This window comes from Mytilus trossulus, chromosome 6, assembly GCF_036588685.1.
Source record: "Mytilus trossulus isolate FHL-02 chromosome 6, PNRI_Mtr1.1.1.hap1, whole genome shotgun sequence".
Lineage (NCBI taxonomy): Eukaryota > Metazoa > Mollusca > Bivalvia > Mytilida > Mytilidae > Mytilus > Mytilus trossulus.
This window is the reverse complement of record NC_086378.1, coordinates 28,709,468-28,736,182: the sequence shown is the minus strand read 5'-3', so window position 1 is coordinate 28,736,182 and position 26,715 is coordinate 28,709,468. Positions and strand designations below refer to the sequence as shown.

General features: G+C 32.8%; 1 protein-coding gene across 2 annotated transcripts; it reads right to left on the bottom strand.

Annotated features, from left to right (window-relative positions):
* On the bottom strand, positions 1 to 21,722 carry LOC134723301 (tetraspanin-1-like). 2 transcript variants are annotated; one of them, XM_063586919.1, is made up of 8 exons: positions 21,285 to 21,722; positions 19,433 to 19,509; positions 12,090 to 12,362; positions 8,312 to 8,383; positions 6,822 to 6,926; positions 4,191 to 4,376; positions 2,681 to 2,764; positions 1 to 343 (listed from the first exon to the last, which is right to left on the bottom strand). In XM_063586919.1, exons 2-8 carry the CDS (start codon positions 19,487 to 19,489, stop codon positions 260 to 262), a joined length of 861 nt encoding a protein of 286 aa, XP_063442989.1. In that variant the 5' UTR covers positions 19,490 to 19,509; positions 21,285 to 21,722; the 3' UTR covers positions 1 to 259. The 2 variants fall into 2 exon arrangements, with proteins under 2 accessions (XP_063442989.1, XP_063442990.1); XM_063586920.1 differs by lacking the exon at positions 8,312 to 8,383.
* Positions 21,723 to 26,715: the final 4,993 nt, after the last annotated feature.

Here is a 26,715-nt window from a genome sequence, read left to right as displayed (position 1 = left end):
TAATCATTTCAAGACACTGTTTCTCGTGGAACCAGAAACAAGTCTGTTTGTTACATTCATGCATTTGTGACCGACAAAAAAAACACTTGGTCAAGCTTATCGAAATTCCCCTTCAACTAAGTTATACAAATATAATGATATAATTCAGAAAGTACAATACTTTCGTCAAAATACAACAACATATAAATCAAATAAGAAATATTTTGATACAAATTATCGAGCGTTTTCCCCTCATCAAACGTCACAATACGTTAATATTCTAATCCACATACACGCTCCCGCCAGTTTGCTTTTTATCCTTATGTCCGGCGATCAACATGCACGAAAATATAATCAGCAACAACTAAAAAATATAAAAAGATACTTTTTAATGTTATATATATATTCCTATCTATTTACTAGAAACGCAAACATAGAATTTAAATTAATTCAAACTTTTTGAGAATATTCTATATGAATTATGCTTCCTGTGTTGACAAAACCAATTCAGTCAGTACAGTGCTATCCCAATAATAACTATCTGTTGACATATCAAAAACTCCTGAATTGTGTTGATAGTATCTTTTCTGTTTTTGTAGTTTGAATCTGCTTGGTCATGACATATTCAGATTTTACAAGAACTTAAACCTGCCATTATTGTGTAGAAAAAAACACAAATTTGAATTCAACGGGGAACTTTGATGAGTTTGCTTTTAAAGCCAATTATTTAGCTTAGTATTTGACGTACGGGTTATAGACTATAAAACATAAGTTTCTTTTGGTGACGTTCGCGAGATATATGCTGTGTCGTGTGTACTTTTATTTGTCTGTTTGTCTTTTCATTTTTGGCCATGGCGTTGTCAGTTTATTTTCGATTTATAAGTTTGAATGTCCCTCTGGTATCTTTCGCACCTCTCTTATATAAAATCGATTCAAAATATAGCAATTAGGACTGCAGACAGTTAAAACAAACTATGGCTCTTCACAGCCTGGGTCGCTTACCAGCATCTATGTATATTATATATAATAATGCGTCTAAACATCAGCCTAGCAATGTTAGATCTGTAAATTTGCTTTCGCAAATTATATGTTCTTACCTCGCCGGGATTCGAACTCATACTACTAAGATATCGTGGCACCAAATCGCCTGCACTGTATCCGACGCGCGTTATATATAATGATATATAGATATAAGAAGGTGTGTTATGAGTGCTAACTCTCCATCCAAGTCACAATTTGTAAAAGTAAACCATTAAAGGTCAAAGTACGGTTTCCAACACGGATCCTTGGCTCACACCGAACAACAAGCTATAAATAACCTAAAATATTTCTAGTGTAAAACCAATCAAACGGGAAAACCAGCAGTCTAATTTATATAAAAAACGAGACACGGGAAACACGTATAAACCACATCAACAAACGACAACTTCTGAACATCAGATTCCTGACTTAGGAAAGATGCAACCAAATGCAGCTGGTTTAAACGTTTTAATAGGTACAAATCTTTACCCTTATCTGAATCAATAGTGAAAGACACACTATGAAATATCAATTGAAATGGCTTAACTCAATTAAAAGACATAATAATACTAGTGAATATATACTGACCGAATAAATATGATATATGATACAATGTAAATACAAAAGAAATAAAATAAAGGATACATGAATAAAGACAACAGTAGTATATCGCTGTGAGATGTTAAATGATTTCAAAAGAACAACAACAACCTTCAACCTAAAGCCGCCATTTACAATACTATACACAGGTAAATAAAAATAATATTGTAGTAAGGTATACAGTTTAATGGCGAATGGAAATATTTTGGATCAAATATCTATAAAGAGTAGGGTTTTTTGGAGACCATAATAAGATCATTGTATAACAAATTGTACATATTTTTCTTTTATATATTATAGTTTTCAAGATAAAACGAATTAGTGGACCACTCGGCATTTAAAGGCAATAAATCTTTTAATTATTCGTATTCTAGTTTTAATTTAAAATAACAGTAGTTAGATCTCAACACATGATCATTTTACCCCTGTGAAATGTTCTCTATCAATATAAATTTTCAGTATAACCGAGAAAAACATTCTGATACCCTTATCTATATTTTTGGTCCCTGTTGGTTGGCAATCGGAATCATCTTGATGAATGGTGCCAAGTTATTTCAGAGATTTTTTTGTAAAAAGTTAACGAACGATTGATAATGGCTAAGACGACGGACGGGTGGTGATGGGTGATGGTGATGACGGCGACGGACAATGATGAGGGACGACGAAGATTGACAACGAACACCAGTAATGGAATAGCTCACTTGTGGTCAACATGTCGCGAGGAAGCCGTTAAATATTTTACTAACTTTTGCCTATATATTTTCCCGGTCATATATAGCCATATTCCTATATCTATAGTCATACAATAATCTAAATTTCTTTAAGGAAAATCATTAACTTAATCAAAATAAGATCTTGCGTAAAAAAATGGTTATCAAAATACTATACCCATAAAAGCCATCTAAACAAAGTACCACAAGAAAAAAGACCAACAAGCATTTACCTTTTCAACAACAAAAAAAAGATATGTATAATAGCCCACTAGTCACTATAAAACAACAGTAATCAGCCCGCCCGTCTTATATTCAACAGTATGTTATATACACGCCAAAAAAATTACAGCACATTTTGTAACTGATACCTGGAAAACAAATGCCACAGGAAACACTGTTCCTGTAATCAATGAGTTGCCCATTATAGCGTCCCATACTGCAGCAAAACATCCCTGAAATGATCAAAGTTTAAACTTGTTACGATTGCATGTATGTATCATAGCATTGGAACAAGGTGTGATAGGTGATGCAATTAGTATCATCTTGTATTATAAATCCAAATTAATTTGCACTAAAAATTTAACAATATACATAAGAATCTAGATTATTTTCTGCTCTTATATACTCTTGCATTTGTATAGCTGTTTATTAGACTCATCCATTGGCTTCAAACATGAGGAGGACTAGAACATTAATGATTCGAAAATTTGTGAGTATTCTAATATGTAAATAAATTGTAAAGTGCTATATTATTCATACTGATTTGTGTATAGATTAATTTGGTCCACGAAGAACCAGCAGTTGGAGACTTTAGTATTTGGATTACTATATATATCACGTGTTTATCTGCATCAACTCATAAAAGACTTAATGGTGACATTATCAATACATGTTATATTCCATCTTTGGAATTTGTTTTTATCTTTTGTTTTGTTTATATTATAAATGTTGAATGCTTTTTATTAGTACTGATTGCGACGTCAACTACAATGACAGGGGACGGACGGATAAACAGACTGACCGGAAATAAAAATACCACTTTCTTATGAAGGCGGGACACGAAAAATATAATCGCAACTTATCTGAAGTATATAACCCATTCCGTCTGTAAATTAATGGTGAAAAAACTCATTTGTTTTATATATAAAATAAAGTTGAGAATGGAAATGGAAATGGAGAATATGCCAAAGAAACAAAAACCCGACCAAAGGGCAGATACCAGCCGAAGGCCTCCAATGTGTCTTCAATGCAGCGAGAAAATTCCGCACCCTTAGGTTGTGCTCAGTTTGCCCCAAAATTAAAAAAAGTGTACCAATTCAGTGAAAATGGATGTCATACTAAATACAAACGTATAAATGAACTAAAATTAAAAAAAAAAAAACATACTACACTAACAAAGGCAAGAGGCTCCTGACTTGGGACAGGCGCAAACATGCGGCGGTGTTTACATCTTTTGTTTAGATCTGAACCGCCCCCTTTAACTCAAACAATTGTAGGATTAAGAAATACACATCAATGCGCAAAGTAATACTCAGTTTAAAAGAAGTCAGAATCCGATGTCAGAATATTGTATGCAACAAAAGAAACTTAGTAAAATGACAATAATACATAAATTGACAAAGGACCAACAACAGTTACTGACATGACAGCTCGAGACCTCAATTAAAATGATTGACTGATTCGTCATATAAAAGAGACGAACATAACCCTCATCATGCCAGCAACTGGTTTTTCAATAAATGTGTTTATTTCCGATGCAAAGACTGTATGAGTGAATCAATATCAATACCCAAATATGCAATCAATAATGACCTGACATCGGTATAGTAACTATATTTAATATTGAAGACAACTTATTTCTTACACAATTTTCATTACCTGTGTATGAATATCACAGGTTTCTTCGCGTGCACAACTTGTATCAGTATAAGAAGGGCTTAGTGGTTCTGTAACACAGCATACGATGGGTGCATCTAGGTGAGTGCTCACCAATCCAGGTTTTCTCCAGTTATCTGTGTGTGTACTATTGAAATCCCAATACCCATTAACACCACAACAGTTCATCTAAAAAATTACAAATAAGCCAATACAAATATCACTAATAACAATTGTCATAGAGACATGACAAATTGTAAAAGACAGTTTCAATATCATAGTTACCTACTCCTGGCAAGAAAACCAAAAATGACAATTGGCTGTTTAAAATTTTAATATATAAAAAAAGGTAACAAAAAATTCATTTGATATATCGATAATTTTGATACAACATGTCTTATTTCAAAAATTCTAAATTTAATAGAATTCTTGCAATACTTCCGTAATTTTAGGCGCTATGATTGGTAGGTTGTGTGGATGAATTGTATTTAGTGCAACTTTATTTCAACTTCTTGTCATGTGGTTTATTTCTTCACATTGGTAGAATTGAGCAGAGTTATCTAGGCTTGGTAACACCAAGTTAGCATTGTAATTACTGTTTATCATGTCAGCTAAAAAATATATCGGCCATTATATTAACAGAAAACTATACCAACTGCGATGATAAAATGATCTGTTAAATGTATCAAAGATTCAGGGGCGGGAAAATCGAATTTAAAAGTGGGTTTCAACCTAGGATTAAAAGGAGGGTTCCAACCATATGTCCCTATGTGTCATGACCACCGAGGATCTACAACTGAAGATATTTTGGGAATAATTTCTGAAAAAAGGCCGAATAAAACACGTTTGTTAGTTTGTTAAATGATTCTATCTCTTTGGGTTGATTCAGAAACAAAGCGTTAAACAAGTACAGGAAAATATATTTAAACTAATATTTTTTATGTCACGATGCCTTTTTGTCTACATTGATGAAATTTTATTTTTCACCTAGTAAGTACTTAATTTATGCTATTGTAGTACATTAATTCTGACAAATATACATTTTCAAGGAAGAATAAATTAGACATTTAACCATACTTATTCTTCGGTTTTGTTTTTATTTTATTGACGGAAATAAAACTTGTTAATTTAATACCTGACTCATGCTACTCGGAACAGTTAATTACAGCTAAATATAATCTAAACAATCACTCAATATTGATAGAATTATCAAAGGCGCAAGATGGTAAAAGTTCTAATTCACATCACGATATTCGCCAAGTTGGCAATTATAGCGTGTCAACATTGTTTATATTGTTTAACGAGTCAATTCTTTGTATTTACATCGTTCACATCGTCAATATCGCGATGAAAACGATGTTCGCACGATATCGTTATTACAGTATACATCTCATTTATGGTAAAAGATGTCAACGATATAATGAAAAGATAACAGTTCTACAATATTGACGATGTGACACGATAACGTGTTAACATTGTAAATATCGCAATGTTCACAATGGAGAGTCAACATCGTTTATATTATTCACCGAGTCAATACCTTTTTGTCAACATCGTCAGCATTGCGCTGTGAACGGTATAAACACGATATTGTACGTTACTGCATTGTATACATCGCAATGTGAATTATGTCAACGATGTAAACAACATTCAAGAGCTCTTTGAATGTTAACGATGTCACACAATATCGTGTTAACGTTGTTAATCGCGATGTTCACATTGGCGAGTCAACATTGTTTATATTGAACACCGAGTCAATATCTTTGTGTTTACTTCGTTCTCATCGTCAACATCCGGGATGCTAACGTTCTTGCAGATCACAGGAAACGGTTTTTAACTTTTGCTTTTATTTATTAGACATTAACTTCGTATTTGTTTTATGCAACAACAACAAAAATTATTGTCAAAATCCGTATAGGGTCCATAAAACCCCCTCCAAAAGTTTTGTCAGTATCGGTTGTGCTCATGACTTATTTTCCCTTGAATTAAATCTTTTGTCTACGTCATAAGTGGCAAATTTTGTTTACAGCTAATCACCAAGCTTTGTATACAACTGATAGTTAAAAATTGTTAAGTATGTTTAGTTACGGAGCAAGTGATGCGGACGAATTACCAGCATTAGGAAGTAAAGGATTTTCTGTGCATCCTATCAAAATGAACCAACAGTTCTCCTGGGAATAGTTATTTCCGAGTCGGAAAGTGACCCTGATATTGTAAATACATTTTATACATTGCGATTTGTACGATGTGAACGATGTAAACAATATTTTAGAGTTCTTACAATGTTGACAATGTTGAAATGATATCGTGTTAGCATAGCAAATATCACGATGTGGAAAAAAATGAATTTTAGATTTTCGTTTTGAGTAATTCAACGTCCGAAAAAGTATTTTATGAGTTATTCAATATTTCTTATATATATGTACATGGATTTTTTTTAGATGAAAGACAGTTGCCTTTATCTTTTATTATTACTTCTGTGTATTCATAACCAATTATTTACATTTTTCGAGCACTAACACATCGTCACCATATTAACCGTTGAACTAACAATTAAAATACAAATAACTTCAATTGTATATATATATTATATATATAAAGTAAATGTCGTGTAATGAAACAAAGAATGTTTACCTCTTTCATGAAAAACATCCACCCAAGTGTTGTAACATCAAAGTTTCCTAGCCCTTTATAATTTTCCAATGATTCAAATAAAACATCCTTGATAGCATCTTGAATCTGTAATATATAAAGATAGATATAAGAAGATGGTGTATGAGTGCCAATGAGACATATCTCCATTCAAGTCATAATTTATAAATGTAAACCAATATAGGTCAAAGTACGGTCTTCAACATGGAGCCTTGGCTCACATCGCACAGAAAGCTGTAAAGGACCCCAAAAATTACTAGTGTAAAACCATTCAAACGGGAAAACCAACGGTCTATTCTATTTTAAAAAACGAGAAACACTGATGAACAAAACCAACAAACGACAAATTCTGAACATGCGATTCTTAACTAACTCAACAACAACCGATTTCTTACAAGTTGTAGGACGAGAACTCATTCCTATTTGTATGTGTACATTGGGTGTTAACAAAGAACTAGTACAGAAATAATCATCTTACATAACCGATTGTTAACTATATTGGATTTTTTATTGTATCAGACTTTCATCTTCTTTTTCTCGGATCGAGTCTGCATCACCTAGAGGCGTATCCGTAACATTGCGGACAACCGGATTATATATTTTGGTAGTACTATTAAATCGATTAACTTTAACTTGTTTGTCATTGGCTATCGATGACAGTGTTACGCTCACTCAGTCTGTCTGAGGCCTTCCAGTTGAGATTTAAATAGAATAAAAGAGTAAAGTTCCAGCATGTGAACGAGAAGAAAGAAAGAAAGTTTAAGTATCCATTATCAAAATCAACACACAAGGTCCCCACTAGTTCATCGTATTATATGATTTATGCGTTTAGAACCTTTGGCGATCCCACTTTTTAAATTCCTTTAACAAGAACGATGTGCTTATTCAGCGATACAGTGGAACGTTCACCTAATCTGACCCAGTTAATTGATAACCTAAGCGCTCAAAGAGATGGTCTCGTTCACACTGTTATGACAACGATTCTATCCCCCACATCAAGTATGACATTTTCAATCACATGATCTCTGTCAGTTCACTTTTTTTTTTTTATCTTTGGAAGATTTATACATTATAGTTTTCCAAATCATCTATGTACTATAAAAAAAGACAAAACTTTTTTGAAAGTGCATTCAAATTTTACAAACCATTTAAATCATACTTTCCTGCAATTTAACATAATTAATGACTAGCTGCTATTTATCCAAACTTAATTAATAAAGTAACATGGCATTAATTTTTAATTTAAAATCCGAATTTGTACAAAGGGAAGCAACTTTAGTTGTTCTACATAGGGGTAAAATTGGCAGGTTCATGTTGCATAATCAGCAAGTGCCGTATCAGCAGATGAGTGATCTAGACCCGTCACAGAATGTATGATTTACATATAATGTGTGATCATGAGATGACCGCGGAATGTTCTATATAATTACTTAAGTCTATATACGAAAAAATACAGTCAAATCATTACTAACCGTGTTTGCAGCATACAGTAAAATCACGACAATAATTTCTGCAACGAATATTACTGTTATAATCATGGCGTACTGTTAAAAAATAAAACATTTAACTGATTTTAATGATAAGAAATGAATTCCTGTTGTTTTTAAATACACGAACAGATTTTCTAAGAACGGTACGTAATCATTTAAGGTTGATTGGTTGACTAATATAAATTACAATCTAATTAAAATATAAATCTCTGCTTTCGTTACATGTATACTCATATGAAGTATAACTAAACCAGAGATCTATATTTTAATAAGATTGACTAAGTTGAAAAACAATTGAATGACTTAATACTTTCTAAAATATAGTTTAGATCATGTTATTTTTGAAATATGATAAAATTTGGGTCGGGAAATTTTTTAGTCTAACTACGGGTTGTGCAAACTTGTGTGTACAGTATACCGTATAGGTTTTTCCTCATTGTTGAAGGCCGTAAAGTTGCCTATAATTGCTTACATCCTTTGAAGGATATTTGTCTTATTGACAATCATACCACATCTCCTTGTTTTTATATTCGCTATACAGTTAATTTTTTAATTACATCATACTGAATTGAAAATTTTAACAAATACAGAAAATACCGGTTCCTTCCAGCCTCGCTCAGTCAAGATTCTACTTCGTCAAAATTATCTCCCCATTACGCCAGTTCATTTTCACAATCGAATAAATGGAGGCCATTGTAGGGATGACGCTCTGTCAATTTTGCTCTTGAAAACCGATAAATGTATCCACATAGCACCATTACGATCCTTATATGTCAGTTGTATTTTAAAAGACAAATGTTTATACTATCTAATTAGCATCAGTTAATGATCTTGTCTGCATTGATTCAACTTGAATCGGTTGTCAGGTGTAATTTTCGAAAATTCTTAAACTTTAAAAAAAAATCTTATTATATATTTCGTGCAAGGGCAGACTATAAATTTTCAGTGGTTGAAGATTATAAATCCTAGTAATCACACACACAAAATTATATTCTTTCAAAGATATGCATTTTCATCATCCAACTTAAAAGACGGTCGTCAAGTCCTTTCGTAAAAAAAAATTAGCTATTCGAACACACCTACTCTGTTTTGTGAATCATTTGATAGGTATTTCACTTGACCCATATATTTCATCTTTTCGTACTGTGATTTTTTTATGTTATAAAGTCAACCTGTAGCTTTGATATATAAAAATGATAGAATCTGAAGCGAGATAATATATCAAATACTTTTGCTTTGTACGTTTTAAAGACAAAATATACACCTCAAACACGCCTAACATAAAAAGGTGCTCTCGATTTTCTCTTTTCGATACAATTGTTACCCATTTCTTGGAATTTTTTCTTGGGTCATATAATAGAAGGGCAGACACGAAAATTACTGAACTAATAGATTGATATGTTCTCCGTCCGTGGTAAAAAAAAAATTAAATCGGGGGTAATACATTTTCTACATCCAACTTGATATATACCCATGTCGTCGACTTGATATCTAATTATTCTGCATTACTATGTAATAGATAAATTGAAAACTTATGCAAATGGTGTTTAAAAAAAAAAACACTTCTTAATTGAGAAGAAAATTGTCGTTTTATTTGTTTCTATCATATAATATTAACTTTTAAAATGTTTGTTACTATTGTAAACATTACAGTAGGCATTTATCGCCTTCTCTAACAAAGAGCTTCGATTCATTTGTTCTATTTCAACTGGTTTTCCGCCTGCGTTAACTATTTTATAATATAAAGAACAAGTTAGACGTAGTTGTTAGTAATCTAAATTCTGAAATATACTTTACTTTATATTTACATTATGTGTATTCATTATATCCATAGTATTGCACTATGAGTTAAGACCTATATTTCAGAACACGAAAAATAAGATACAAAATAATAAGTAAATAAATGACAAAAGTAAAAAAAAATAGATCACAAAACAAAAATTAAGTTTATTCAATTAAATCTTCTTTTTTTTCGTTTTGCATCTGTAACTGCAGTATGCTTTATTTTAAGTTAATTATGATATATGAAGTCAAGAAAGTGGATAAACTTTGAAGCCACGTTATAAATTTAACCCCATTTGTGAAACGATGACCTCTTGGGTTTTAAAAAAAAATATTTCAGAGTAAAAACAGACTTTTAAAAAGTGAACTAATACAAAAACATCACTTTAAATAACTATGATTATCATTAAATGATAACTTGTACAATAAATAGAGGCAACAGTAATATACCGCAACAATAGGAAAATAGGAACTATGCATAAAAAAATTGCAAATGTTGTTTGTAACGTGAATAGTAATTTTACCTGTGATCTCCGAGGGAGAGTAAGCTTCTGGATTTTTAGAGAAGTGCTTTAAATAAATGAGTTTTAGTTATTTCAATCTCCAGTCCCGCCGTGTGTCGCATGTCATAGAAAAAAAACAATCAATTGGGGGAGCTTAAACCAATGTGCTAACTTCCATTTCGGAAGTTATTATATCACTGTCTAGCCCCGCCTTCTTGCAAGTTCTAGTAAACAATGAAATCAATGACCATAAAATGTTTTTATAGAGTTAAAAAAAATGCATACATAACAAAATACCAATACTTAGATAAAATCAGGGGACAGGGGGAGGCTTAATCGAACACTAGCCATTCTTGTAAACATAACCACAAATCCAAAATGGTTACCGAAACAAGTGAATGCACGAGGAAAGTTTGAGCTACAACATGGAATTATATGGTCTATAAAAAAAGAGGCAATATTGATAAATTGGTGTATATTGTTTTTATTTCGGAGTGTCAAAATCAAAATTCCAGAAAATGGATTTTCATTCGTTTCATTACCTCCACTTTTGAAATCACGTTACATCTTTGGAATTGAGCATGCTTTAAATTGTTACATCTCCGTGAATTGAGCATGCTTTAAAATGTTACATCTCCGTGGATTGAGCATGAATTAAAATGTTACATCTCCGTTAATTGAGCATGAATTAAAATGTTACATCTCCGTGAATTGGGCATGCTTTAAAATGTTACATCTCCGTGAATTGAGCATGCTTTAAAATGTTACATCTCCGTGGATTGAGCATGCTTTAAAATGTTACATCTCCATGAATTGTGCATGCTTTAAAATGTTACATCTCCGTGAGTTGAGCATGCTTAAAATATCCTGACCTTACGCAATCAACACCAATCTAGCTATTAATCGATGATTTTTATGGTGTTGAGAAAGTTAAAATATCTTTACAATAAACGTTTTATTTTGTTACATCCTCTTAAACTACATATCCTATTGGTTTTGAAAGCAAGCAGCATACCTTACGTCTAATATTTTGCATCTATTCCCTCAAGATTTTTTGTCCGGAGGAGATACCTATGGGATATTAAAACTGGTAAAACCGAAAACAAGCAGACATTGTCATAAAAATAGACAAAAAACGACTAAAAGACAGACAACAGCTCACAATACACAACATAAAAACTAACGATTGGTGTATTGTAAGCTAAAGTAAGACTAAGTAATTACCTATATGTACGTAACAAACCATGAAGCAAAAAACGTCGCTTTGAAAAAAGTAGAGACAAATGATATGACCAAATAATAAAAAAAAAGAAGCTTAAATACTTTCATAAGTAGGATTATTATCTCCCTTATAAGATATGGGTATCTGAATCACCTTTGTGTCATTTGTATGTTATATCTGCCAGAACCAAGCATATAATGGACAGGTAATCATTATCTGTTATTATTTCGTAACCAGAACCCAGAATACTTACGATAGTCATTGCTGTTTTAGAATTGCACAAGGCTCCACAACAACCACAAAATGACAAGAAAAACAAAACGCAACCAGAAATAATGAATATAAGGGCCATCCCATCTAAATACTCAGTAATGGACAAATCGTTGATTCCGTTGTTTGAAGTTCCAATATTCGCTGTCGTAGAATTTAAATATTCTTTAACTTGATCTTCAAGTCCATTTATAAAATCCATATCCGATGCTAGTTTGGCAACTACACCTGCAGCTATCAAGGAAAGGCTAGGGGACTGAAAAGTAAAATGACAGGATAAATAGCTTGTTTTCTAAGTTTTTACACAAATAACGAGATTCATTGAAGAAATATGATCAAACAAGAAGAAGTTAGGTAAATAGCTTTTTACAGTAATATTTTACGCGTTTATCTCCAGGAAATGTCATTTAAATCCGTGTTTTTTTTTGTGGTTTTAGAAATGAAATAATTCAGCTTAATATCATTAGAACGCTGTTATTTCGTCTGAGATGAAATTCAAATCTTGAATTTAAAGGTTGAAATCAAATCTCCTTGGTTTTTTGTATAAATCTATTCTTTCAGTAGAAATGATTTGTTTGTGCTTGTCTCGAAATTAAAGATGGATGTACATTGTATATATGTTGATGACACAGGCAAACGACAAAACTGGGGAGATGAGGGAAGGGTGTAATTTTTTATTTCGCATGTTGGTATCAAATAATTAGGCGCTTTTAACTTATTCTTCCTTCACGTTATTCTACCTATCTATGATTTTGTTATTCAACTGATTGCTATTGTTATAAGAGAGGAAGGGTTGTGTTCTAACACGTGAGTTCCAAAAGCTAGTTGAACTACGCCATACGTCCATGTGTTTTTTCAAAAGTCACGAATCTCGTCAGAGTTGATCAGTCATAGATACAGTGGAGATCACTTCTAACCTCTCATTGAATCTGTCAGAATCTGTCAGGAGAACTGTTCTAGGACAGTACGTAGAACAGTCAGCCTGATACCTTTTAGTCAGTTCTAGGTTAGAACTGTTCTAGCTAGAACTGATTTGCTCAGTTCTACCTAGAACTGATTTGGACAGTTCTACCTAGAACTGATCCTGACAGTTCTACCCTAGAACTGATTTGGACAGTTCTACCTAGAACTGATCCTGACAGTTCTACCAGAGACATATACACACATGTGTATATATGTCTCTGGTTCTACTCTAGAACAGTTTTGGTCAGTTCTACTTCTAGAACAGTTCTGATTACAAATTCTACGGCTAGAATTGATTTATAAATTATACTGCTAGAATTGATTTATAAATTCTACGGCTAGAATTGATTTATAAATTCTACGGCTAGAATTGATTTTTAAATCCGACGGCTAAAATTGATTTATAAATTCTACGTCTAGAATTGATTTATAAGTTTTAAGAACTCTTTGTCTAAATATAAAGGCTTCGGCAAAATAGCGATTAATATTATAAAGAGTTTTTCTATTTTGCAGGTTTTATTTCAAATTTTTCGTCGGCAAGAGAACATGTTTAACCCCGTCATATTCTGCATGTATGTGACTGTTCCAAGTCTAGAGCCTGTTATTCAGTGGTTTTCTTTTGTTGATGTGTTACATAAATTATTTGTTTTTCTTTCATTTTTGAACATAGATTAAGTCGTTAATATTGGGAAAAGGGGGGGGGGGCATTTTTATTTCAATTGTTTTACATTTGTCATTTGGGGAGTCAAGATGGCTCATTTTACATAAAAAAATTATCTGACCTTAATTTTTGTGTAATATTTTATTCTGGCCCAAACCACCAGGGACGGATCCAGCAGTTTTAAAAGGGGGGGGTCCAACTAAATGTCCTCATTCAAATGCATTGATCGTCAAAAAAAGGGGGCCCCCACCGCTCTGGATCTGCCATTGAGCCACTATTAACTTAAACTGATTATATTTGATTTCATCATATAAATCTATCCACATTTAGCTGCAAACTGCAGGAATCCAGTTTATCTTTAGGCAAGGATACCAATTATATTGGAAAACATTAATGATTTCAAAATTTTCTTTGCACTCAATTTATAGTACTAGCATGCCCTCTTTTTATTTAAAATATTCAATATTATTGAATTGTAAACAAATGTGATATCTTTTTACAAGTAGTTTTCATACCTCGGACGGACCTGTTATACAAAAATCTTTTGACTGCGTCAATCTAAACTGACCTTATTTGCTCTTTCTTCCTGCAAATCTATATACCTGCACAGTAATTCAGTTATAAATTTAGGTCAAGAGGGACTGTAATATACAAGTTACAGCAATATTGTAAAACTATGACCTCAAAATTTTGTTCACATGAATTTAAAGTGCTAGCATGACCTCTTTTTATTCAAAGTATTGAATCGTAAACAAATATCAGTAGTTTTCATACTTCAGACTGAGTCGTGTAATATAATATTTTGACCGCACCAATCTAAACTGACCTTATTTGCTCTTTCTTTCTACAAATCTGCTTAGTATATAGCTGCACAGTAATTCAGTTATAATTTTAGATCAAGAGGGACTGTAATATACAAGTTACAGCAATATTGGAAAACAATGACTTCAAAATTTTGTTCGCATTAATTTATAGTGCCAGCATATCCTCTTTTTATTCAAAGTATTGAATCGTAAACAAATATCAGTAGTTTTCATACTTCAGACTGAGTCGTGTAATAAAATCGTTTGACCGCATCAACCAAAAATGACCACATTTTCTTTTTTTTATGCAAGTCTATATCAATGTATATAGTTGGACAGTACATCAGTTATAATTTTAGGTCAAGAGGGACTGTAGTTTATAAATAACTGCAATATTGGAAATCAACAACCACAAAAAAAAAAACATTGATTGAGAGTGCCATCATTTCCTACTTTTATTCAAAATATCGCATCAGAAACAAACATCAGCTAGTTTTCATACCTCAGACTGACTCATGGAACAAAAATATGTGTCTGGGCAACAACAACCCAACCATAGAGCAGACAACAACCGATCACGATGGGTTGTATAATTCAAATGACAACATGTCCTCTTTTCATTCAAAATATTGAATTGTTAACAAATTTCAGAAATTTTGATATAGTAGACTGAGTCGTTTTAATAACAAAATTATTTGACCGCATCAACCAAAACTGAACTGATCTTTGATAGCTTGTTGTTCAGTATGAGCCAAGGCTCAGTGTTGAAGGGCGTACATTGACCTATAATGGTTTACTTATTTTTGAATTGTTATTTGGATGGAGAGTTGTCTCATTGGCACTCACACCACATCTTCATGATCTTCCTATATCTACATGTATATATTCTTTATCATGTAAATATATATGGCTTCATTGTAAACCAATAATATTTCTAAGTCAGCACAGATATTGTATGATAAAGAGGACACCAAATTTTATCCACATCATTTTAGAGCGCCATTATTTCCTCTCTGTATCGATAATATTACTATTTAAGGAATGACTGTAATATTTTTTCTTTCTATGAAGAAAAAAAATAAAAAAATTGGTGCACACTGATAAATGCGCATAGCGGGTTTTTTAACAGTGTGCACCACATTTTTTACGTTCGTTCGAATAGAAAGAAAAAATATTACAGTCATTTCTTATAATTTAATTCTAAATTTCATTTTAACAAAATGTTTAAACCTTGGCAAATCATAAAAAAAACGTTGATGATGTTACGTTCACATGACTAACTGATGTCTATGGGTGTTGATAACAAAATGACGTCAGAAGACGCGTTACATCCAAACTTATATTATTAAATATTGAACCGTCACAAAAGTGACTTTTTAAGTCAGTAGTTCATGATGGTTTTTTTAAACAAAACTATTTAACGGCATAATCCAACACTCATATGACTGATTCATATACTTTATTTTAAAATGAAAAGTACATGTATGAGAAGTTCTCTTCTTGGACAGGTATACTGACTATATTGTTAATATATATAATTTGAAGAAGGACAATGATTGATCAAAAACATGATTAAGATTTATTCAACACATAAAAAATGCTGTCTCGATTTATTTTGAGACAATGAAATCAATTATACTTTTCAGAATACTACTTGCCAAAACTTGATTACAAAGTTATTAAACACAAAACCAATTAAAATTGGGCGCGAACATGTAGGGTGCGAACGGACTTTGGGTGCGAACATGTGGGGTGCGAAAGTGAAAAGGGGCGAACATGAGTGGGTGCGAACGTGAATGGGCTTCTGATAAACAATGATGTTTCATTTGCAATCTTATAAAAATATTTCTCCGATGAGTTGGATAACCTCCTATCCACTTCGATATTTGTACATGTAAATTTTGATCAGTAAAAATTAATAGAAAAATCCGCTATTATATATAGTAAAGTAATTGGAACTGATTTTTCTTCTAAATTCTAAAGTGCCCTTTCTGCAGTGACGTCATTTAGAACTGTTCTTCAGTCCTGACTGATTTGGTCAGTTCTGCTGACAGTTCTACAGTTAGAACTGATTTGGTCAGTTCTACCTAGAACAGTTTAAGACAGTTCTACCCTAGAACTGATCCTGACAGTTCTACCTAGAACTGATCCTGACAGTTCTTCCTAGAACAGTTCTAGTGTAGAACTGTTCTAGCTAGAACTGTTCTAGGACAGGTTAGAACAGTTCTATATATATGACAGATTATTCTGACAGTTCTAATGAGAGGTTAGAACTTGTCTCCACTGTAAATACGTTTTCTTATCTGGAATAAAAAAGATGTGAGTGTCATATCTTGATAGTCTTTGTAACTTCACAATTTTCCAAGACTCTGGGCAATTTAGAGCTCTGTATATTGTTGAAGTCTGTACGTTGACCTCTAAATGTGATCTTGCTTCAGTTAGGCTTGGTTGCTGTTTCTGTATGTTGAATACATGTACATTCCAATTGACTCATATATTGGTAGGTTCAGGAGAGTCAAACTAAAAACTAACTTGTATGATGCTATTATGTTTTTACATGCCATTGTGTAAGGCCAAAAGATCCGGAAAAATTACTCTACCGAAACAAAACTCTAATTTGATTTGTTACTTTCATGATATATACAAAAAAGAAGATGTGGTATGATTGCCAATGAGACAACTGTCCGTTGGTTAGTATATCTTGTAACTAAGGGGAAAACTGTTTGGTGGCTCTTAATCTTATTTTTAAATGTTCTATTAAAAAATTTAAATAAATTAAATTCAATCTTTAAAATATCTAATCGAATGATCAAGGTTATTTCAGAAAATGACAGAACTGGTATTTAAGTTTGATAAACCGGAACGATCGTCACGTCTAAAGAAATTGATTCTTTTTTTTTCGAATAAGTTGAACTTATTTTATAAAGCTGAGAACGTCATGCGCGCATTGTAAAAGGCGTTGTTAATAAATGAAAACATTCTCGTGCACATTTTGAAAATAAGTAACACAGATTATCTATAGGCAAAAAACATGGACTCCAAATATGTTCCCATGGAATTGGAATAACTTTCTAACCTAGAATGAAACATAAAATCATTTTGTTATTTATTATATATATGATATGATCAACCAAAAAAAAAAAGAACAAAAATTTGAAGTATTAGGGAGAATAACAAGGAAAATTTAATATTATGGAGCGACTACCAACCAAACAGACTCACCGGCCTTCGAACAGGTGATTTATGATACATTATCTATTTTTTTAATGCTCAGACGATCCAAATATCTGTTTACTATGGTGGCCGGTTAAGGCTATATTCTATAAAGCAAAAACAACTTTGCGTTTTCGCGTTTTCGACTTCGCCTTTTCGTGTTTCGCGTTTTCGCGTTTTTACATTTTCGCCTTTTTGCCTTTTCGCGTTTTTGCGTTTCCGCGATTTCGCGTTTTCGCCTTTTTGTGAAATACATGTTAAAATAACGTAACATTTTAAATATTATTGGAGACAAGACTACAGAGTATAAGTCATTCAATTGATTGTCATATAAATTTAATATCTGTGACGTATTTTAAATATTTTCATAAATTAGACCATATTCTTTGTTGACAATTACTGAACAAATTTAAAAACAGATGCATTTGTATAAAATGCCTTTGAATATACATTTGCTTGAAGTTATATTTTAGACATTTAGAAATAAATGAAATTAATGAAATTAATCATTATTATTATGTTACTTTAAATACATATTCTTTCATTTCATGCTCATTTTGTGAATCTAAAATTTCCAATATTTAAATTAGCTTGTGTGAAAATTTAATACATTGTGGAGATAAGATTTTTGTCAAATAAAACTTTGGACGGTTTCGCGAAGCTATCCTAAGACCTGTCATAAGATACTAGAATAGTCTTATGATCCTCTTAGGACTATCCCAGAACTCGCCTTAAAACTGTCGTAGGTTGATCATAGCAAAGATATCCTAAACCTGTTCTCTTAATTTAGACAAAAAGTAACCTGGATTTGTGGATAATTCATGTAAATGTAGTATGTGTTTCCCATATATCACTAAACGCATTGATTAATAATATTTCAAATTTTCAAAGATGGAAATTTGTTCATCTACAGGACACACCAAGGCACAAAGGATATACTGTTGAATGCGGAAGACAATAACAACAATCCTCCCCGTGGCAGAACCAGATAAACAAAGTAAATTGAGAAACTGAATCCGGTCAAATAACAAATATATTTTAAAATGTCACAAATATGATTTCAAACAAATTTTATATGCAAAGGCATTTTATAGAAATGCTTCTGTTTTTAAATTTGTTTAATTTATGAAAATATATAAAGTACGTCACAGATATGAAATTTATACGACAATCATTTGAATGACTCCAATTATATTTAAAATGTTATGTTATAAGAACATGTATATCGCGAAAAGGCGAAATCGCGAAAATAAGAAAACGCGAAAATGCGGAAAATCGACAACGCAAAATCGGAAAGAAAAAATATTTCGCCTTTTCGCGTTTACCGACTTCGCGTTTTCACGTTTTCGTCTCCAGATGTCGTGTTTTCGCGTTTTCGACCCACAGAATATGAAAGCCGAAAACGCAAAACCGCGAAAACGTGAAATGGCCTTAAACGGCCACAATAGTTTACTAGTCTCTGCTAAAAAATGTATTTGCGACAGTAAAACTACAGATAGGAGTCCGCAATACAATAAAGTTATCTTTTAATCGAAGTGCCTCTCGATTGTTATCAGATATTCAAAATTACGGATTCTATAATGAAAAATACATGCAATGCAAATATCTAAAAAAAAAAAAAAAAAAATTAAAAATGATAATGATTATAATTGCAATGAAGAAGTGTAAAACAAAAATTAAACTTACCATGAAAAATAAATTGAACAAAGCCACGAACATACGTCCCATGCATTCTAAACTCATCGTGATAGAAATAATTTTTGCTGAAGAAAAACAATACCAAAATTTCAAAAAGGAAAAAATAAAAATTCTACAAATGTTTACTGTAACAACCATAATTAGTTTATTGTCACTAGATCAGTGTATTTCATTCATCGTAGATAGATTCCTTTTCGAGGTTTTATTCTTTAAATGTTTTATTTATAATTGTTTTTATTCTTTAGCAACACTGTAGGTCATCCGTTCGTTGCATTCGAAGTCATTTCTAGTTTCTTCGTTTCTAGAACTCTCTGAATATATACATCTCTCAACATTAGTCAGCACTTTTGTGTAGATATGACACATTGAGATGCTTTTTTTTCTGTCAATGAACTGATTATGGTTTTCTGAATAATTCGAATAGCTTAGATTTTTCTGTTCACATAAAGAATGTCTCAGCCGTTTTTGGAACAACTTTTGGAATTTCCGATTTTTGATCTTCATCTGCGCATTTGATTGTGCCTTCGGACTATTTTCTTTCGAGTGCCATCAATGAGTCGTAGGGAGGCAAAACACGCATCTAGCTTATCAAATTACAAGAATGGTATTTGTATGTGTTTTTAAAGTACACCTCTGTTTAGTTGTTTTTTCATTTACTTGTATTGTGTATTGAAAACGCAACTTTTTTTGCATCTTTTGCATCTTTTGAATAAAATATCAATGTTATATTATTTCCAATCTAAACACTTTAATATTGTTTCAAATGCATAATAAATAATTAAAGGTTTCAAACTTTCCTTCTGACAATTTACGGAAAATTACCTTTCTTCTTAACTTCTTGTCATTAATGAAGTTTTTCCTAATGAATTCAATCTTTAAAATTTTGCAATCAAAGCAAAAACTTAGCCTGAACGCTTCGTTAGTTTCATTTTCAGAAAATCACTCAATGTAATTCAAATATTGGATGTTAGGGAATGGTCATTTAATAAATCATTATTGCTAAATATAGATAACGGAATATCTGTGCATTGGGAAAAACGTAGTCGTGTGGGTTAAAATCAAAAATTCCAAATAAGATGTAATAAAATATCCACCAAATAATGTTATTAACTGCTCAACACACTGTCAAATAACGAAGTTACATGCCAAACATAATGCAACAGCAGGGTACCTCCTGTTATATGTAACTTATTGTTAGACGCCATTATCGGTTTAATGGGGCAAATAATTTGTATTGAATGCATTTAATTTATTTAAATTCTTTATTTAAATGCACAAAACTAACCGTAAGCGAGAAAAATAAGTAGCACATAACATAATCGTTGCCTTAGGAATATATCTATAATTCACTACAACGAAATACAGAGAAAAGATTGCTGGTCTCAATGAAACATTGCGGTCGTCAACATGGAGCAAATTTCTATTTTTTTTTTATTTACTTGTACTTTATGATGCAACACATTTCCGATATAAGAAGAGTCTTTCTGCATCGTTCATACTGTGTGATTTATCCATGAAGTCAGTGGTAAGCTCCCAATAGTTAAAAAAAACCCACTCATCATTGTACACGTTTTGTTTAGAGACCAGCTGAAGCACAACTCTAAGAGCGAGATTTTTTTCGCTAAATTGAAGACCCGTTGGTGGGCTTCGACTGTTGTCCGCTCTTTAGTCGGGTTGTTATCTCTTTTAGACATTCCCCATTTACAGCGTTCTCAATTTTACGTATTTATGTATTAGCAAGTGATTTTATTTTTATGTTCTAAAAAAGCGTAATTTCAGATATTTTGAAGAAGGTTATAGAATAGAAAATATATAAACAAACCAAACAAAAAAAACATACCATTAATAGTTCAGTTGGTCACATCAACATCATTCACTCTCCTGTAGATATTTGTCTGATTGTCAATATTACCGAATATTTAAAATACCTTTAATAAAACTAATAGATATACCACAAAGATTACTCTAACACATAATAAAGTAGCACGTATATTTAGCCCTTTACACAGACACATTAAATTGACAATCTAATTCAAGGGAAAACGGTACTATTTATTCTGCCATAGGCGAAAATATTAACATTTTCTGAATTTACCACTTTTTAAGATAAAAACCTGGATAAAACAGTTATATGTTGTGTTAGTACTTTATTATTCTGTTTTAAAAATTAAAGCCAAATAGTATCATGACCAACTTCCAACGGAGCTTGTTTATGTTATCCATGCCTACCGTCATTTTGCACCAAATTTATGAAATTTTGCAAGTCTTTTCGAATAATTCTCTAGACCATATTTCAATAGGTTTCAAAATCTATATTGTAAATATATACACTGCAGTTATTCATAGATAAATAAAAAATATAGTGTACCCTTACATCCAATCACAGCGCTCCTAATTTGACTTCCTTCACCTGCCTTGGGTACACAAAAGGCCAACCTAATGCTGGGAAAATTTAATACTACCGTTTTCCCTATCAAATATAGATCGTACTGCAGCTGACATCGAAAAAGACGCTTAGTTAACGAGTTTAATGGTCCGGAATAACACACGGCTGCAAATTATTTTAAATGATAGAATAATATCTATATTTTTATTAAAAAGTTTCTATGGTCACATTTTTGTATTTTATCCCTTGAATGTGGGTACCCCTCAATTTTCGATTTTGGGTAGTTACCTTAAAATCCAAAAATATATTTTTTGGTTGAATTCCCCGCTATTTTCGTAAATATTTTCGATGCACATATCATCAAGATTCATCGGAATAATGAAGACATAAATATAATACCATTCCGAAGTAAAACTTTCAAACTTAAGCCCCAGTCTCACTAGACCACGATCGCACCACGCTCATCGAGATCTAAAATAAATTTAGATCGTGGTGAGGTCGCGGTATGAGCGGCATGAAAATGAAAATTTTCGTTTCTTTCACGATGCTACTACGTCCTCTCTACGCTTCTACAAAGATCCCGCTACGATTATACCACGTTCTCATCGCGCTTATTCTGCGACCTCACTACGCTTATCAAGATCTTTCTACGCTCTTCACGTTCTCACTACGACCATACCACGAGTAATCCGATTGCAACACGATCTTACTGCGATTATAACACGTTCTTACCACGATTATACTACGTTCATAGCGCGATCTTACTACGTTCTCAGCAATTCAACGTCAACATCGTGTTCCATATCAATACAGTTCAATTCCTTCTATTTCTGATTAAATCGTAGATTTCTCGGAAACAACACAGTCATGCCACCAAAAGGAAGATGTGGTATGAGTGCCAATGAGACAACTCTCCATCCAAGTAACAATTTATAAAAGTAAACCGTTATAGGCCAAGGTACGGCCTTCTACACGGAGCCTTGGCTCACATCAATCAGAACGTTATAAAGGACCCAAAATATTACTAGTGTTAAACCATTTAAACGGGAAAACCAACGGTTTAATCTATATAAAAACGAGAAGCATGGTTGAGCCGTTAGAGCAAATGGATAATAACATTCAAACAAACAAAATCTAGGGAGCTTTTTTATATATTTTATGTGAAAATGACAATGAGAATGATGGTCGTAGTGTGAACGTAGTCAGGTCGTAAGAAGAGCGTGATGAGGACGGCAAGGGCGTGCTAGAATCGTACTATGGTCGTAAACAGCGTGGTATAGTCGTAGTGAAAGCGTAGGTGGGTCGCAGTGAGAACGTGATGGTCGTAGTGAGGTCGTGATAACGTCGCTGTGCGATCGTAGCGCAGTCTCTCCGAATAGAATCACGCTTTCGCTACGCTCTCGCTACGATTGCACAGCGACCTTTGCGATCTTACTACGATTTTAGTGCGCTCTCACTACGCTTCTACTACGACCTGATTTCGCCACGACCGCACCACGATTGTTTTGAACATGTTCAAAGTTGGCCACGCTCTTCACGATCTTGAAGACCTCACCACGACCGTGATACGACCTTACTGCGATCTACACGATCGCACTACGAACATCAAAATTTGCATTTTTTTCACAGATCGTAGTGCGATCGTGGCCTAGTGGGACTGGGGTATTAAAGTTGACTGGTTTTTTTTATACAAATTTAACGCGTTTTTCTTTGAAAACGAGAAAACATATGATTCAAAAACAGTATTTGACATTTGAGAGGACATATTATTGCGATATTGCATGCAAATTTTGTTGGGCAAATTCCAAACAATTTTGTCAAAAACTCAAAAATAAAAACATCTTTTGTACCTTTTCTAATTACGGAAATTTCCTATCCGTCAATCAGCTCAACCATTTATTTTTTCCTTCACAATGGATTTGATAGTTTCGATGTGATTATGTAGATTTTGTAGGACAAGTTAATTTATTTTTGAGTGATTTGAATATATATAGAAGCTCTTTTGTGTATTTTCTGTAAATAAATTATATTTTAGTTGATAAAGTTTTGAATTTTTATAAAAGTTAACCAAATCCTTCGGATAAGAGGTTTTTCCGGTTAATGACTACAGTTGATATTGTGTGAAAATACATTGTATGTCAATGTTTAACCTCAGAGCAATTAATATGCATGAAAGTGGCCGGGGAAACAGTACTATTGAAGTTTCGCAGAGATTTAGTGTGCGACAAGGTGATGCTACAACCAACTTATCGTGATATTCTACTTTCCTTGGGCGAATCATCAGTGATGTAACGAGACTTGCACCAGAAGGCAAAATTGTTGCGTCTTTAAATTAGATTGATTGATTGATTGTTGGTTGCTCAACGTCCAGTGGCAAATATCTCATGCATGTTCAGAACTAGAACAAGTTAACTATAAAAAAAAAATATGTAGGTCTTGTCATAATAGAGGCCATTCGGAATGATGGTCGGGAAAATTAGGACTGTCACTGGAAAATGATGGTATATTGGATTGGGACAGACATATTGTATTGCAACATGCCACCTACGGACCCCTCAAAGAAAGAGGAGTTGTTACAAGGGTTCTTAACGTGCAAAGAACGTGGCACTCTCTTTACACGAGGCATCGGATGTAACGTCCTCATTCTGACCGGACCTGACTGCGAACTTGATTCTTCCCGCACAGCCAAACGGACTCCCCACTTCGTTTTACTGCCGGTCGGGAGAAGACCAAGTGACCATATTTCGTTTCCCTAGTCAACCTTGGAGAACTTTAAATTAGAAACAACAGAAATCCATATATGTGATCAAACTCGTCCACATGTATCCTCACAACCTAGCACTTTTATACGATCTCGCGCTCAGTTTCTTCCTTGTAGTTTGGATGTGAAAACAGGTATTTGTGTAAAATCAAAACCTTTAAAAAAACAGAAAACTACACAAAACTGAGTCTCTTAACGTGTTGACAGTCTTTTAAAAGCTGTGCTAATTAATGTGAGTAATAATTTTTTTCATGCATTACCAAGTACTTAATGAAGTCAACACTTGTGCAATTATTTAAAACAGTTACTGAAAATTAGAATTTGAACTTGCTGTCAGTTCATTGATAACGATTGTTAGTGATGATCTGTTTCTCCATAAGAAAAAGCCTTTCTCGTGTAGCACATCCTCGACATATACCTATCACTTTAACCCAAGATTGTCTCTGATGTTTACCAAACTGCCAAACTCCAGAACTAACTTGATATTTTGACACCTTACAATTCAGACACAGTAGGACCAAGGGATATGAAATATAGAGTTTAGCACTGAACTCAATATAGGGGATGCCATATCTGCTGCAGGAAAATTGAAGTCTATGTTAAGACTTTGAGAATTACACCAAGGTGTGTCTGAAATATCAAGGATACATTAAAAGAAGAACAATTACTTCACCCTGCCGCCAATGCTCTTATGAGCTATGTCCTCTTTTGGGTATTTCTATGGAAAAGATGCCCGCATTGCATCTTAATAGATATAGGAAGATGTGATATGAGTGCCAATGATACAACACACCATCCAAGTCATAATTTATAAAAGTAAACCATTATAGGTCACGGTACGGTCTTGAACACGGAGCATAGGCTCTTAAATTCATTTGTTAGTTAATTGATGAAAAATAAAACAAAGGCGCTTCTGTACTGTATATTGTCCCTAAAGATAACAAAAAATCGTAAATGTATGGCTATTACAAAATCAATCGTTTCTGTAGCAACAATTGCCCCATTACATTTGGGATTGGCCGTGCAGATATATCATGAATATGCATATGGGAATATATGGGTCACGAACATTGATCGAATCTTTGTACTCACATGGCTTTTGTGTTTCCTATGCAGAGGTAAGACTATACCTGACGAGTTTGACCGAATCAAGACGGTATTTACGCGCCAGATGGCATTTGTACTCAAAAACTGTGTTTGCTTTGAACGAACTCTGTCCTGCGCTGAACTTGATTTGTAAAAAAAAAGGGAAGTGTTTTGTAATGCTTATACGCGTACTGAATCCGCATATGATGACTAAGAGATTGATTCATGTCCCTATTTAATGGCACCTTGAGCTATTGTGTGTCGCTTTAAAAAGTTATATAAGGGTCATGACTGATTTTGAATTACAACATTGGCGAATTGTCATTACATTGTATAATTTTAAAAATTAAAAATTTGATGAGTAAACTTTTTTACCAGGATTGTCCCACTAAGACAATGTTCATGCAACAAACTGACTTTTACACTCAACCAAACCCCTAATCAAGGCAAGTAACACTTATGATTTTTTTTTAACCTCGCATTCGCCTCGGGTGACTATGGAATTTGTTTGTTATAACTGATCTGTCCAGATTTTGCAAATACACAATATGTATTTATATATAACTAGATACTAATTTTCATAAAATACACGACCTTTTAGATGCAAAATTAAACACTGTTTCAGCGCTTGATTTTTTTTTTTTTTTTTCAAAGATAGAAAAAAATATTGAAATTATTTGATAAACTGGTGTTTTATAGTCTAGAAAATAATTCTGTAACACACTGTAGTGAAACACTACACACAATATGAAAGTTTATGGATGTGAAAAGGTCAAGGCCACTTCTTCTTTTGCTATGTCATAAATGGAAAAAAATCAGAAGGTTCCAAATTAACGCCATTTTGTAATGGCAGCTCTTCATAAAAGTAGTAAAATTTGTCGTTTTAACATCGTTTATAGGATATGCTTATGATTGAATCGTGTGTAGCATTCTATGGAATAAATATCAGAAAATTTCTACTTTTTGTCCTTGTGGTTGAAATATTGATATTTTAGGTCTGAACTAAATTGAACTCAATTTCACAAAAATGTGACAATT

Excerpts from the sequence above, each read along its gene's own strand:
- LOC134723301 (XM_063586919.1), bottom strand. The coding sequence starts at position 19,489 with ATGAGTTTAGAATGCATGGGACGTATGTTCGTGGCTTTGTTCAATTTA. Across the intron at positions 4,377-6,821 it reads GGATGTTTTTCATGAAAGAG|ATGAACTGTTGTGGTGTTAA; the intron begins GTAAACATTCTT and ends GTAATTTTTTAG. Across the intron at positions 2,765-4,190 it reads CCTGTGATATTCATACACAG|GGATGTTTTGCTGCAGTATG; the intron begins GTAATGAAAATT and ends TGATCATTTCAG.